Source organism: Hippoglossus hippoglossus, chromosome 2 (assembly GCF_009819705.1).
Source record: "Hippoglossus hippoglossus isolate fHipHip1 chromosome 2, fHipHip1.pri, whole genome shotgun sequence".
Classification (NCBI taxonomy): Eukaryota; Metazoa; Chordata; class Actinopteri; order Pleuronectiformes; family Pleuronectidae; genus Hippoglossus; species Hippoglossus hippoglossus.
The window spans coordinates 7,935,944-7,952,285 of record NC_047152.1 but is presented as its reverse complement, the minus strand read 5'-3'; the positions used below and the strand labels follow the sequence as shown (position 1 = coordinate 7,952,285).

At 42.8% G+C, this 16,342-nt stretch overlaps 1 protein-coding gene across 13 annotated transcripts in view; it reads left to right on the top strand.

The window, feature by feature from the left end:
* dmd (dystrophin) overlaps positions 1 to 16,342 on the top strand; it is a 177,103-nt gene that overhangs the window by 50,434 nt on the left and 110,327 nt on the right. For all 13 annotated transcript variants that reach the window (XM_034605352.1, XM_034605394.1, XM_034605431.1 and 10 more), the window contains exons 2-5: positions 3,524 to 3,585; positions 13,320 to 13,412; positions 14,007 to 14,087; positions 14,795 to 14,887. In XM_034605352.1, coding sequence (XP_034461243.1) covers positions 3,524 to 3,585; positions 13,320 to 13,412; positions 14,007 to 14,087; positions 14,795 to 14,887 — 329 coding nt within the window. The remainder of the gene's footprint in view (positions 1 to 3,523; positions 3,586 to 13,319; positions 13,413 to 14,006; positions 14,088 to 14,794; positions 14,888 to 16,342) is intronic.

The following is a 16,342-nucleotide window of genomic DNA, read 5'->3' as shown; positions in this document are numbered from 1 at the left end:
TTTGAGTCTGTGCTGTGATATAAAACTAAACAGACATATAAGATTATCTACATCTCACAACAATCTGCAGCTCCACATTATCCCTCTTACTTTCCAGTGAAAGTGTTGCTGCCTGTCAGAACTGTTGAGGTCGTCTTGTTTGAATAAACCTTATTGGAATTGTCATCAGACAACCGGGGGATTCCTTGCTTAGGCTTAAAGTTGCAGTTTTGGCAGAACAGAAATGCTGACTGAAAGATTCAGTGTAAGTTAACACGATGTGCAGTGACTACTGAAGCAGATTTTAAAAGTCCTGTAGTGTTATTGTCAGTGTTAGTACGTGGTCACTCTGAGTTCCAGCCTGTAAGTCCCTCCCTGCCTCTTGGGGTTTGTTAACGCTTGTTGTTCCTCTCTGTCTTTTTCCTCTTATTATCACACACATTATGTAATCTTCCCAGCCTGATAAGGGAGTCGTATTCTGTTATTGAAGCCACTTACTCAGTGCTGAAGTCGCTCCAATGCTTTTGAAGTGATTGCTCTGTGATATCAACATGAAAGACAGGCGGGGCTGAGATATGGTGCTCTACATGAGCTCAGCTCATTTTCTCTGAGTACATCTCAGAGAAAGCACATTTATAGAGAAAAACTATCTTTTGATCAGGACAAGGATTGATTATAATGTATGAGTTAAGATGCTGCAGGCCGGTATTTACAGGCCACTTTGTAGTGTAACCTGTTAACCTCCAGATTTTGTCAAAACAAATGATGGCTCTTACTCAAGAGCCAGAGAAGAATGGAGCTGTGGGATAGTATATTCCCAGAAGATATGAACAGACATTGTGTTCCTGGAAGTTTTCTCTGTACTCTGCATTTTCAGTCAGAACAGAGAGAATGTTCTGGTTGCATGTCTTCCTCTGATGAAGTGATTATGCCAACTGAAGTCGTGCAGCCGTTAAAACATCCATCCATCTCTTCCTCCATTAGCCACATCCTGATATACTTGTATCAGCTCTTCCTATAGGGTCAGCTGGGGTCGGCTCATTGGGCACGAGGGCTGGTTCACCCTGAGCAGGTCTCCAGTCCATCACAGGGCTGAGAGACATGGAGACAAACAACCATTAACACTCACAGTCGTTCCTATGGGCTGTGTAGAGTCGCCTGGGGGAAATCCACGAAGGCACGAGGACATCACGCAAACTCCACACACAAAGTTTGGCATTGTGACTGACTTCTGTCACACAGATACTCGTCTGTCCCTGCCTCTGGTGTTGAAAACCTGTTTGAGACAGATCCTCCATCTTCTTTTCTGTCTTTCACTCTGTGTCCTGCAGGTTTTTGTCCTTTCTCTCTTTGTCAGCTCTCTGTCTTTAAATCCCTTGCTATTCTTTCTGTTTTTTATTTATCCCCTAAGCTGTGTGTGTGTGTGTGTCTGTGTCTGTGTCTGTGTTTTCTCTTGTTTGTATGATTTCCATCCTTCTCTTCACCACCAACCCCTTGACCTCCTCTCTTTCTGTTCTTCCTGTCGCCTCTGCAAGCCAAGATTAAGGTGTAAATGTTGGAGTTGTGGTTGTATGCAAGTTTTATGAGTATATCTGTGTGTGCCAATGCTAATGTTGTGTGTGTGTGTGTGTGTGTGTGTGTGTGTGTGTGTGTGTGTGTGTGTGTGTGTGTGTGTGTGTGTGTGTGTGTGTGTGTGTGTGTGTGTGTGTGTGTGTGTGTGTGTGTGTGTGTGTGTGTGTGTGAGAGAGACAGAGGTTTCAGAAGCAAAACAATACTTTAAATGGACTATTGATCGTGGCTCAGTCTCTGCTCCTCCTGCATCTTTGCAAGTACATGTTCACGTGAAGGGAGAGAGCTTACACGTACTAATGCAGGAAATGGAAATGTAGCTAAAAATACTGATTAAATAACGTTAAAGTATTTTTTCAGGATAGAGGACGGCCAGAAACAGTCCTACACATACACACACATGTGAAAATACATTCATTGAACACTGCACTGCACACGGCATTAACGCAGAAAGATGCAAATCAAGACAGAGCATCATGGGAAAACTGTGACACACACACACACACTCACACACAAACACACACTCACATATGTGGATGGATTACCTGCTTTAGATGAGATTGTTTGCTACATGATTCATTCACGCTTCACTGCTCAGTCTGCCATTATCTCACATCGTATCCGTGTGTGTGCTTGAGACTGCATGCTTTTGTGTTTGTGTACGTACCTTCATGTGTGTGTGTGTGTGTGTGTGTGTGTGTGTGTGTGTGTGTGTGTGTGTGTGTGTGTGTGTGTGTGTGTGTGTGTGTGTGTGTGTGTGTGTGTGTGTGTGTGTGTGAGAGAGTGTGTGTGTCCAGCCACTCACTACAGTGCACTGCTCAACATGGGACCTTTTAATTAAAGGAGAAGTTTCATTATCAGCTCCATTAGTCAGTGCCTGGCCGGTGTCAACACTCTCAAACGCACACACACACACACACAGACAGCGTTCTGTTAGTTCGGCTGGTATAATATTTAACCTGATGTTCCTTTTCAGGATGAGAGTGTAATTTATTATCGTAGTAATGGGAACTGACCCCATTTCCAGTCAAATGAGGGAGGCGGGCGGAGGTGTTATTCCAGTCATCATGTCGTCATTTGCATTGTAATGGATGTCACAGGTCACACTAATATTGTTCTGCTACAAATAAAAGAAACACATGTACAGTGGAAGATAATGTCTCTGCCGTGGGGCCGTTTGTGAAACACTATCGATTCCTGAGAGCGTCCCTCCCTGAACATCATCATTCAGCATCTCAGTGAATCTTTTCCTTGTATATTACAGATGCTTTTTTTGAGAAGAATCAAATGTTTTTGCTCTGTTTTTCAAAATAAAGGTAGAAATCATCATCACGCCACCCCCCCACAAGCTGGGAAAATAGAGCTGTTTCTCTTTTTTCCTAAGGAAGTTAGCATTTCAGTCAGGAAGCTTGTATTTTTTTGTTTTGTCATGTGACAGTCGGGGCTGAGAGGAGAATAAGTGGCGAGCTGATTGATATGATGAGGATACAATTAGCCATGAGCAAGATTCGTGAAGCCCCTCTTATCGTTCTGAGCACCACTCTCTTTCCTGTGTGTGTGTGTGTGTGTGTGTGTGTGTGTGTGTGTGTGTGTGTGTGTGTGTGTGTGTGTGTGTGTGTGTGTGTGTGTGTGTGTGTGTGTGTGTGTGTGTGTGTGTGTGTGTGTGTGTGTGTGTGTGCGCGCGTTTATGTGCGTGTTTGAGAGAGACAAGCTTGTATTCAGATATACAAAGAGGCACAACAACATGTTTAAATTGTCAACCAGTCAGTCAGAGAGATGGAATCTGATTTGTAGTGGTAGAAGTGTGTGTACGTGTTCCTGCAGTTTATGTTCCTTGACATGGCCCATACACACACTCACACACACACTCACGTACACACACTCACACACACACACACACACACACTCACACACACACAGCATGTACAGCTCCTTCTCCTGACTCTTCTTTCTCTGTGTTTTCTTTCTCCGGCAGATGAAAGAGAGGACGTTCAGAAAAAGACTTTCACAAAATGGGTAAACTCACAGTTGGCTAAGGTAAGACAGCTCCACCGTCTCTTCATTATCGACCCCATTCCCCATCTATTCCCTGCATAGACACTGCAGGAGCACCAAACTCATGATCATACACTGATCACTCACAAGAGAGATGAAAAAGCTCTTTCTCACACTTGGAACATAATTTTATGGCAAGGACGCCCGAACTCTGATGCATCTACAGCAGAGATACAGCCTGACTCCTTCAGGTCACACCTCCATGTGCTCCTGCCGCTCACCTACACAATCACATGCAAATGCAATATCATTTCAATCTGGCTCTCTGAAAAGAAGAAGCATGTTCCAGGGTTGTATTTCCATATTATTAAGGACCATTTTCCATCCATCGATAGCATTGGCTTTTGTCAAGTTGTTGACGTTCAGTCTGCTTTATCTGATATTATAGCTACTTGAATATTTAAGTATTTCAATTTTTCTCCAGCTCCATGTAGCGAATGAGATTTAATTCCACCTCCTTTTGAAACTGAAAGAAACTGAGAGAGGTGAACAAGGTGGTTGCCAGTTCTGTGGCACCTTTCTGTAAACTTAGAGCAACTTTGTGCAACAGTTTTACCTCAAAACAACCTCCTCAAAATCCTTTTCATTTCCACTGAACATCTGTTCTTGCACTATGGTGAATGATCTCCAGAGAGTGAGAAGAGCTAAACTGAGTAACTGGCAGCAGCTTAATCCACTGGAATTAGACCCTGAAGTACAAGAGTAATGCTGCAGTGTAAGTTTTTAGGAGAAAATGAAAAGAAGGAGACGAATGGTTGTGTTTTTGTTCCATCTTCTTCCATCACCTTTAACACAGGCCTGTGTCCTGTTATTTCCTCCCAGACAATTTTTGAGGCATTTCCTTTTACATCTGAGATTCAGGCACAGACACAAACACGCAAAGGTTATTCCCGCCACGTCCGATCTCTCAGGAGAGTCTGTTGGGTAAAGCTTGGATTAAGAAAAACCCAAAGGCAGCACAGGTTTGTGTGTTTGTTCGGATTCTACATACTGTAGTTTGAATTGTTAAGAGAAAAAAGGGATATTTGTTTTTATCCTGAAATGCACTTTGTTGTGTGTCTTTTTTCTTTGCTGCCTAATTGTCTTGTGGTGCACTTTGTTGTCCTGTAACTCAGTTAGTCGCTCTCCCAAAGGGACTGAATCACTCACTTTAAATTGAACTCTAATTACATTTCAGTGTTTATTTGTGCTGTGTGTATTTGGTACGTGCCGACACATCACTTCTATTCCTATTTTCAAAGTTGATTGGGAGGGTGCTAGAGGTGTGCCGTTGCCGTGGTGATGGAGACTTAAGTGAATGTGCGTGCACGACGTGCGTGCGCTTGTTTCTTCTCATTTGTGTGTGACTTCGTGAAAAGCTACAGCTATTGAAACAGAGTCTGATTAAAGCCAGGGGACGGACACAGGCTAGAGATTGTCTTCTCCTCTCCTCCTCTTCTCTACTTTCTCTCATCTCCTCTTCCGTTTCCTGTTCTCTCTTCCCTTCCTCTCCCCTCCCTTGCTCTATTCTGTTCCTCAGTCAACTTGTCGCTTCTCCCCACCCCTCCTCTCTTCTCTTTCCTCCTTCCCTCCTGTCTGTTCCTCTCTTCTCTCATCATCTGTCCATCCAGCCCATCTGATCCCCTCTAACCATCACAAAGAGAGGGAAGGAGAAAAAGAGGGAGAGATATAGGCAGGCGAAGAAGAGAGAAAGAGAGAGAGAGAGAGACAAAATCTCCTTCTCATCCATCCAAACTCACCAAAGCATAATGAGTACCCCACCCTAGATAGATGAGTCTGTCACACACACACACACACACACACACACACACACACACACACACACACACACACCCACACACACACACACACACACACCCCCACACCCACAGGCCTCAGGAAACTAAAACATAGTGAGACAGCAGATGGGAGAAAGTACGATTATAAGACGGGGGAAAATGAAAAGCGAGAGAGGCAAGGAGAAATGGATCTGAAGAAAAGGAAAATGGACAGGAGGGCAGAGCAAACAAGTTACGGTAGAAGATGGAGGGTTCGTCTGCGACAGGCGCGTGTGAGAAATATGGGAAACGAGAGTCGCGGAGATGGCTGGCGGCGAAGTGGCGTCGTGTCTGACTTGAGTGTGATTTGCTACTCAGCAAACCATAAAAAGATGCTCTTCAGGAATATACGCTGATCTGTCACCGAGTCAGGAAACTGAGCTTAGTTTTATTTACCAACCACAGCTTGTACTTTATTCAAGTGTCAGCTGCTGATTCCAGCACCCGCTACAACATGTCATCTGCAATTTACATACCTTTATATCAAAACCTGCACCCAGTGTTTCCTACATTTCCTAGAATGCATTCAAACACCCCCTATATAACAGACGTGAATTGGAAATTATAACTTATGCTGTTTCGGTAATCTGCTCTGGAGCCCGACCAATCAAATCCCTGGAGAAACTCCTAATTCCTACAGGATCCTGACATGGACAAAAAGATTCACGTGACCAGGTTTAAATTAGACGTCTAACAAACTAATTGACTGTAATTTACCCCCAATAGAAGCCTAAAGACAAATTGTCCAATTTAAGTGAAATAAAATAGCACAATATCAGCTCCAACCCTCCAACTCGTCCATGTGTCCCAGGTAGATCATCTGCTCTGGTGATTCATGTCAACATTCAAGTACACACTAATACAGGCCACTAGCATTGCCTTGTTGCAACTTCAAATCTAAATGCTAATTCAAATTGTGCTGCGTGGAGGTAGGTCAGGCAGGTTCATGCACTCACGACATTCACACATGGGCTGATGCCAATACTCTACAGATGTGATGTTTTCAATGAAAGTAAAAAGGAACCTCCCCCAGCAGATGTTGCTGTGCCTCAGTAAAATGCATGCAAATAAATGGCAGGAGTTATCTTATGGCAAGAAGCACCACATCCCTCCGAGTGTGTGGGGGAAGAGTCACCTTTAGGAAACGCTAGTGATCAAAGCAGAGTTGTCCAGGGTGGTTGTACATGTCAGGGACATTTTACTCAGAGCTTTTGCTTCCCATGGATTTCCTCTCCCTTCTTTTCTTCTTCAAGCATGAATTTGTAAATAAATGCAGTCCACACATAATGTACCCTTCAGCAATCATTCATCACAACTTCTCCAAGGACAATATATATGATAATCTTGTGTTTGTGTCAGAAACAGGATTGTTTCTCTCCTTGGAAGCGGTTTCTCTTTTTGATGACACACAAACAAGTCCACCTGTTTTATTTGCACCAACATGAACCTTCTATTAGTTTGAGCTGGATTGAAAATGAAGAGAATAAAACCACCTGAAGTGAAGATACACTTTTCAGATTGGACAATGTGTGGCCACGGGCAATTTGTTTTGGGGTTTTTCCATTCGTCCCATTCTTTTGAACAAGATATCTCAAGAACTCCTCGAGGTTTATATGTTCAGCACCTGCTTCTTCATACATGTGTAGGATGAGAGTTTGCCTCTGGTCTAAATGAACAAGTACAAAGCAGGATTACACCTTTGTTTATTCAGGACATTTGTTTATACTCCTTTGCAGAAGGTTCATACTTTCCATTTCTTTTACAAAACTGAGGACAGAAACAAGAAAGGCCCAAGAAAGTGTTTTAGGGTAAAACAGCTGTTGCCAAAAGACAGATGAGTGAACACAACCTGCAAGCACCTGTTTTAGAAGAATTTAGAGTCATGCAGATTAAAGCTAAGCTACAGCTTAGCTTTGTTTAGCTTGCTGATAAATTAAGGAGCATTCCCTTCCATCCTTCTTCTTATGGCTGGCACTGTGAAATGTGTGTGTGTGTGTGTGTGTGTGTGTGTGTGTGTGTGTGTGTGTGTGTGTGTGTGTGTGTGTGTGTGTGTGTGTGTGTGTGTGTGTGTGTGTGTGTGTGTGTGTGTGTGTGTGTGTGTGTGTGTGACCTGAAGGTTTCAAGTCTCCTCATCACACTATTGGTCTGTGATTGGCTTCCAGACTAGTTGTGATGTCATAGATCCCTCTGACATGTTTTGGTGAACTTCGCCTTCAGCAGATGAATTTAAAAAACCAACTCTGCACAAACATCCGTCTGCACAGTCGAGTGTATTAGTACATGCAAACAAGAACAGAGGTTTCAAAGTATCACACATTTATTTGAGTAGAATTTCCTCCAAATGAATCCATTTATTACTAACTGTTGTAACAGCATGTAAATAAAAGACAGAAAAAAGAATACGCAGCATCTTGAGTTGACTCAGGTATGACAATGTTCAAATATGCTCCTCTAATGAAATGGCTGATGGACAGTGACCCTGACGGGTGGACCTTCTAACCCAGGTCACACTCTGTGGTTCTTGAAAGTAAAACTGCCGTGTGCATCATTTAGTAATTCTTCTTATGACTCTATCACCATGAATTAGTGAACTGTCAGTCAGACAACTGATGTCTGATGTCAGTGGGAAAAAAAATAGCAGCGACTCAAAGCAGTTATTCATCTGCCACCGGCTTCTGCCAGGAAAAGCAAGACATTACAATTATTTATGTCACTTTGACTGTGAAATCCAGACACTTGGAGAATGAAGATAAGTGGTCGCTGGGTGGAAGTAAGGAAATGCAATTTGTACGGAGCGATCCTTTTCAGTCAGCTGTTCGCCCACTCGCCGAGATGTAAAGTGTCTTTAACCGTCTCCTGTCCTCGTATCAGTCGGGCAAGTTACCACCCATCGTGTCATCTCTCTTCCTGTGTGATTTACAGTTCGAGTCACCCCGGAGGACCGGTTAGAAAATTCAATTACACGAGCTGACATGTCGAAACAGCCCAGCTCCTGATGTGTTTCCAGAGCTGTTGGTGGGATTCTGTCTGACACGGGGGACGCAGAGCAAACGCTTAATACGCTGTGTGTTTTGCGGATGAAAAATAGTATGTGAAATGAACCGCATCAGAATTTTTTAACAGCAACACTAACAGAGGATCAATCAAGAAAATAATCCACAGATAAAACGGTTGTGAAATAATTGTTCATATTGCACTTGGTTTTCAAAGCTGCTGGTAAATAAACCAATGAACCCCGTCATGTTTATACCGTAGGAGCAGAAGTAAAGGTAACAAACCCAAAACATTTCTGACGCCTCCCAAGCTAAACACACTAATGTATTTCTAATTGAACCATGAATTTGGATGTGATGCACGCAGCAGTTCGTGGCTGCTGAGCTGACTGAGGCTGCAGCTGAGTGTGGGTGATGATTGTCAAGACACGACTAAAAGCTGCTATACTTACCCGAGCTGTAATCTGCAGGAGCACTGATAGTCAAGTGCAGTGTGTGTCCCCCCCCCCGACAGAAGCATGGGGCAGACACGCTTAGTTACACTTAGACTAGATGTCTTGCTTATAGATTTTTTATTCTCAGATTTACAGCCTACTCCTGTCTTAACTCTAATCTCTGGCTTCAGTGTGTTTCTAATTTAAAGATAAACCCTCTTTAGTTTGGAAGAAAACAGAATGAGTCATCCAGATGGTTTAGAAAACACTGGAACACACACAAACACACACACACGCAAGCACGGACACACACACATGTGAGGAATGAGTCAGCTGTGTTTGGCATTCTGGTCACATGCTGGTAGAGGTCATTGTACTCACTGCCATCACTGTTTTTCTGAAGATGAAACTTGCTTGTGTGTGTGTGTATATAATAATAATAATTTCTACCCCTATGTTGTAGTTTGACATTTATATAATGGGCATATTTGTCATGGATGTGTGTATGTGTGCTGGTGTGTCTCTGGCATTGTGTATGTTATTAGTGGAGCGTTAATGGTGTGTGTGTGTGTGTGTGTGTGTGTGTGTGTGTGTGTGTGTGTGTGTGTGTGTGTGTGTGTGTGTGTGTGTGTGTGTGTGTGTGTGTGTGTGTGTGTGTGTGTGTGTGTGTGTGTGTGTGTGTGTGTGTGTGTGTGTGTGTGTGCAAATCCCAGTTTTTGTTGGAAGAGGATGAAAGGAAAAGGAATCTTGAAATCAGGACTGAGCGTGCCTGTGATTTCACACTCACCGTATTAGTTGGCAGATGCAGGGAACCCGCTGCCCCTCATTACCCCAAAAACTATTGTATCTCTGTTGTGGTTCATCACACAAGGGTTTTTCTTTTTTCTTCCTCTTCCCCAGAAAGCAGGAAATAGATGTTTTGATGTTTTAAACACAGAAAGCATGTTAATTAAAGGGGACACCAACATTTACAGTATGAGCTGGTGTGATGACCAGGGACCAGTCTTTGAATGAGATCACATGGGGTGTGATGTGTAAACTAATTGTAAATCTAACACCCAGGCTCCACCAGTATGAGGGGATATCCTCTTTAAACCAAAATGACCCAATATTCATCCCCTTTGAGAACTTGTAAATTCAGTATTCTGTATTAAGCACTGAAACACTTTGTGACTCTTTATTTCACCCTCAGTCAAACTGTGCAGTCACAGGAAGTTTGAGTGATTATTGAGAAAATCGTGATGAGCTTTCTAATAGTGAGGATAAATCAAATTTTAACAAATTAGCGAAATAATTTAACACCAATCAATAATTTGCCACGTATCCTTCCACCTTTATGGCCTCAGAGAAGGGGGCGGGGCCTGCAGAGTGAGAATGGGCTGCGTGGATGTAGATTGTGACTCATTGTGTGAAACGCTGGTTGTTGAGACCAGAAAAGCACATTATAGATGCAGACTATTCACCATTTATCAAAATGAAGGCTTCTAGTTTGACACAAATATCCAACATCTCTTTTGGAGTTTTATCCCATAAACCCATAAAAGTCCCATGATCACCAGCTTCACCTGAAGCAGTGAAGGCATCGCATCCGTCTTCACCAGGCTCTGCTATTTCAGAAACAAATAACGCACGTCTCACTGTCAAGCAGCGACATCACCTCTGTGGTAGTAGCATGGTATAATATTAGCATTCTAGGTTGGCTTCTAGGTCGTGCATGCACCACAAACACATTCCTTCATTATTTCATAAAATAATCACATTTTACCTGATGTGTAAAACGGAGCACTTCAGAACTAATGAAGCAGAGTTGTTGGTTCTGCTCGCACCAGTGTGCACAAACAATTAAAAACAAAACGAGTATTTGGAGGTAATGGGGAGATGAGGCATGCATTTAAAAATGTACTGTTTCATTTCTCAAAAGCAGCGCAAGCACAATTTTTTATTTCCCCTGCACAAATAGTTTGGAGGAGCCATCAAAGACATAGAGGTACAAACAAACTCTCTCCTGTGTACTTATCCTGTTTGTTAAATTAGACTCTGAGACTCATTAAGTTTATACTATCTACTTCTATTTATGTTCAACAAAAATAGTGTATAATAGTCATTTCCTGTGCTAAGGCAGTTCATTCTTCAACTTTTATGACTACAGCACAGCCTCCAGAGCCCTTCAAGTGTCAAATACGATTCGGGGACCACAGCCGGAGAGAAAATACGAGGCGAAACCCTGTGTGAGATCAAATAGCCCAGCATCATAAGCCCCAAATAGACGTCCTCAGGCTGCGTCTCACAAATCAGCATCTTGTTTCAGACAGATGTGACTAAAAAGCACTGCTTTAAAGGAATATTCTTTTTTCATTCCAACCCTCCACCGAGAGGCCAGGGGTCAAATCCAACAGCCCCTGCAGCTCGCTCTTTAGATTTGAGGGCAGGCGGTCTGTCGCTCATGAGCGAACAACAGCAACGACCACAGCAAGAAGAATAGATTTGCTGTAAAACTGAAAAAAAAACAAAAAAAACAGCTGCCCTGGATGGAGTCTCTGAGTAGAATACACATTTGTCACCTTGCGTCAGTGTGTGTACACTTGTGATGATTCTTAAATGATAAGTATAGACCAGGTTCTAAGGTTCGAGGAGGTCTTCTGGGAGCTGTAATCATAGGAACATCAATTTAGAGCATACTGGAAATATGAAGGAGGCTTTTAAATGGACAAGAGAGAGATTTCTAATGGGTTTGAGTGGGCAGGAACAAGAAGGAATAAGTGTGTGTTGCCTCTATTCCAGTATATTAATATTCAATTCATTTGCCTTTTTGTGCCTTGTTTGGTTTTCATTTCTTTTATCTGTGTTCATGTGTCGTTTCTTCATTTGTCATCTACACCCACACTCTGTTCATGGCCTATTCCTAACATCACATCTACTCCCTCTCACGCACGCACGCACACACACACACACACACACACACACACACACACACACACACACACACACACACACACACACACACACATGCACACATACTGGTGAGGAGGATGACTCTGTCAGGGGCGAGGGAAGAGAATGATGGGATGAGAGCGAGATAGACAAAGGGAGGAGAATGAGAACCTGAGAGAAAGAGAATGGAATGTGAGGGAATGGGTTTGTGGGGGGGGGACAGTGAATGTAAAATATAAACCCAGAGCGAGGGAGCATAAAATGACAAATTGAGGGACAATGTTAGGAGGAGGTTGTTTCAGGAGATTGATAAGTGAATTTCTTTATTACACAGAAGTATTTTGTTTATGTTTTCCTCTTCTTTTTTTTTTCGGGGTCATTTCTACTTTTTCCCATTCTTTCCGTCTCACTGCCGGCACTAATGCATTTGAGATGCAGGAGCGGGGACCTCTACGTGGCGGCCATCATTGTAATAATGCATGATCGATGCAGGAGAGGAGATTTCTGTCACAGTAAGCAGGACAGTAACCGTGCCGGGAAGATTCACGATGTCATTTCTACACGACGCCGCCGGCAAAATATAAAGAAGTGCAGACGGCCTGTCTTTACTTTGCTTATACTTATTGTCTGTGTCCTTGCTCCTCTCCTGTCTTCACCAGTTCCTTCCACACTTTCTCATAATTACTTAGTTCACTGGGTTTTTTAAAGTTTACTAATCAGCTGTTGCTGCAAAATTAGTCTGGATCAGCTGATCTTCAGTACGTTATGACACCTCTAATCAACCGGGTACATGTGAAGGTCATTAGCAGTTAAATTGAAAATAATGATCAGCCTTAGAGGGAATTAGAGGGAAAATTTAAGTTCGGCACAGACAGAGAAATACTGAGAACAGCCTGCATCCTCCAGGAGGGTTTTCTGTAAATCAGCCATCGGGCGTACTCGTTCCCCCTGGTGGGTTCCTGCAGTCCCCAGTGGGCGTGGAAAGTAAAATAGAAGAAGCAGAAGTTTGCTTAATGATAAACAGTTAAATGAGTTAGTTTCAGATTTGATTCCTCATATTATTAATAGCACTATATATAAAGTTCAGCTCAGGAACTATTATACATTCTGCTCCCTCTCCCAGCAGCCAGCAGCAGATTTGCAAAACGCCGTCTTTTCGTGAATTTCAATCATTTACCTTGAAACCTTACATGTCCTCATATCTGACGACTGATCTTTGGGCTGTTTTGGAATTCTCCTTTACTCTCAGTGCTGTGGAGGAGCTCACACGTCCCAGTATTTAACCTGCAGCATCTTCCAATATGAGGCAAGTCCTTGCTTGTAATCCTGGACGTGTCCGCAGTGATAACGAACCACCTCTTGGGTGTGAAGTGTTATCTTCACATTGATCTACTCTCATGTTGTTTTGGCCATTGAAGAGAGGCAGACGGGCCCATTTCACTTTTCCATGGATGAAATATTTACAATCACTGTCAATGCAGTCCTTCCATTTTCCTAGGTTCGGTAAATTGCTGATAATGGTATGTTTGTGTGTGTTGCAGACAGGGAAACCACCTGTGGCGAATCTGTTCTCAGACCTGTGTGATGGACGTCGCCTGCTGGAGCTGCTGGAGGGGCTGTCAGGACATCAGCTGGTATAAATACACACACACACACACACACACACTAACCCCCCTAACACACATATCTAAACAGAAACATACCAGATACCAGAGTATATTGCTCTCAGTCATCAGAAGAGGATAGCGTGAAGAAGGAGATCCATCTATTTTTAATCCTTTTGGAAACCATCCTCGCCAAATGAACAGAATGCCACGCGGCCGTGCCATGTCACTTTGCAACTGACGCCAAGATCTCAGACTTAAGCCAAACACACACCAGCACATCCCACGGTGTCAATCAAACTTTTACTCCTACCTTGTTTTTATGTTGTCCTCCAGCTCTCTTCACTTCCTGCACCTCGTCTGCTTGTTGCAATCTGTCCCTCTTTCACTTTGTTTGTGTCTGTCTTTCTCTTCATCTTACCCCCACCTCCATTCCTTCTCTTCCCTCATCTCTCCCTTCTTCTATTTCAAACAGAGACACACACACACACACACACACACACACTTCTTTCATTGTAATGTGGCTGTTTGTAGTGGTAATGGCCGCCCCTGAGCAAGGTCTGTTAATGCAACAACAATCTCCTCTGTCTCTCTCTCCCTCTTTGTGTGTGTGTGTGTGTTAAGGTGAGGCTGGAGAGAGGATTCACACGTGTTCACTCACTCAACAATGTCAACCGGGCTCTGCAGATCTTGCAGAAGAACAATGTGAGTATGCACACACACACACACACACACACACACACACACACACACACACACACACACACACACACACACACACACACACACACACACACACACGCTGACACACACAGTTTCCCCTTCATCCTGATGTGAGCCTGCATGAAAGTGCAATGAAATATGTCTGCATTAATATACATTAAATAAATCAGTGGTTAAAGCAAACAGGGAGGAACTTGAACTAAACGGCCCCTCAGCTTTAACTTCATTTCCATATATATTTAAACTTGTGTCTTTTGGGTACGTTTTACTTTCTTATCTAAGAAAAACATGTGTTTATCTGTTTTACCTGCTCTTTTATGCTACTGTCTCTTTTATGTTTTGCCAAACCACAATTTGGCTTTGGTATTTTCTCCCTATTCCACAACACAATTGCCCTGGTGTTCTTTCTCTTCTAATCTATGTATATATGTATATATGCAATATTTACTAGACAAAATGCATTTTAAAATATGTTTTTGCAGTGATAACAATACAAAGAGTGAAAACACAGTAAAAGGCTGAGAATATATTCATTAACAGGATCATATGACAGACTCTAGCTGAAATAAACGGTAGCAATTTAAATTAGATTTTAAAATTATCAATTTTTCAAAATAGATTTTGTTAAATGAATGGTGTAATGAGAGTTTTCTGTCTGCGTGTCTCCCCCCCCCCCCACACACACACAGGTTGATCTGGTGAATATTGGAGCGGCAGACATCGTTGATGGGAATCACAAACTGATTCTCGGGCTCATCTGGAGCATCATTCTCCACTGGCAGGTGTGTGTGTGTGTGTGTGTGTGTGTGTGTGTGTGTGTGTGTGTGTGTGTGTGTGTGTGTGTGTGTGTGTGTGTGTGTGTGTGTGTGTGTGTGTGTGTGTGTGTGTGTGTGTGTGTGTGTGTGTGTGTGTGTGTGTGTGTCCTTTTCTTCAAGCCTCCAGTTTGAATTTCTACATATATTTGAAGTTGTACCAAATATTTGCAACCTTTCATCGCGCTGAGCCTGTATAGATGGCACGTTCTTTCATTTACCTTGACCTTGATGAGTATTGAGTCATCCAGCTTAATCCATTTAACAGTATAATTGAATTACATTGCGTTCAAATGAGTCAATTTAAAGGGAAACACAGAGTTTTATAGCGAAGATTAAGAAGATACACTGTCTAACATGTCTGCAGCCATGTTGGTGAGATGATCACACGTGGAGCTTCTTCACTAAACTGCATCAACACCATTAACACCTGATTCCACGATGCACTAACTGAAGGAGCTAGGACATAGAAGGCTCGTGTACATTGCTCTGTCTATTGATTAAGGAAACACTCACATATTACTGCAGACGTCCAGTTTGAACATCACAGAGATCCAGATAGAGAAAATGTGGTGCGTCAGTGGTTTGCATTAGTTTCCAATCACAGGTCAGGTTTGCAACATCATAGCTTCGGAGAAAAGCACATCCACTGGCCACATCAAGTGCGAGTGCATAAAACAGCACTACAAGTTTCCTTTAATGTTTTTCTTTTCATTATGTCTCAAACTCTCCTGGGCTTTTTCCCTTCGCTGCTTTTCATCTTTCTTCCAGTTCACAGAGCAATATTAATCCTTCACTACTGGCTACTTCTCTCCCTAAGCTGTGTTTAAGGTTCAAAGTGTGTTTGGTGATGGAGTCGGTGTTTAAAACCAACAACATGTAGAGTCGGTGTCGTGTACATTACAATATATCTCTGTGTTTCTCTCCACATCAACTTGAATTGAGGCTAATGTCTCAATAAAACTAGTTTTGTTATAGACTTAATGACACGATTAATAGAAAAACATGGGTCTGTAATGAGATGCTTGTGTTGGCTGAGTGATTGTGGGAAGCAAATAAGTGTGTGTCTGTGTATGTAGTTTATGAATATGTTAAAGCCTGCTACGCCCTGGAGGTTATCATTTTGCCTGTGTGTGGGCACGTATGCCAGTCTGTGAGTGCTCCTCTGTGTGTGTGTGTGTGTGTGTGTGTGTGTGTGTGTGTGTGTGTGTGTGTGTGTGTGTTCGTGTGTTCGTGTGTTCTCATCTCTGTCAGTGTGTAGAGTGTGTGTGTACAGCAGTCTTTGTCAAAGCGCCCCTCCAATTAAAGTGGAAATGCATTCGGTGACCTACTCCCAAATGAGCCCTTTTTTTTACCTGGCAGGCCACATTCTTTGAGGAATTGCTAACAAAGCTCTGTGTGTGTGTGTGTATGTGTGTGTCTGTG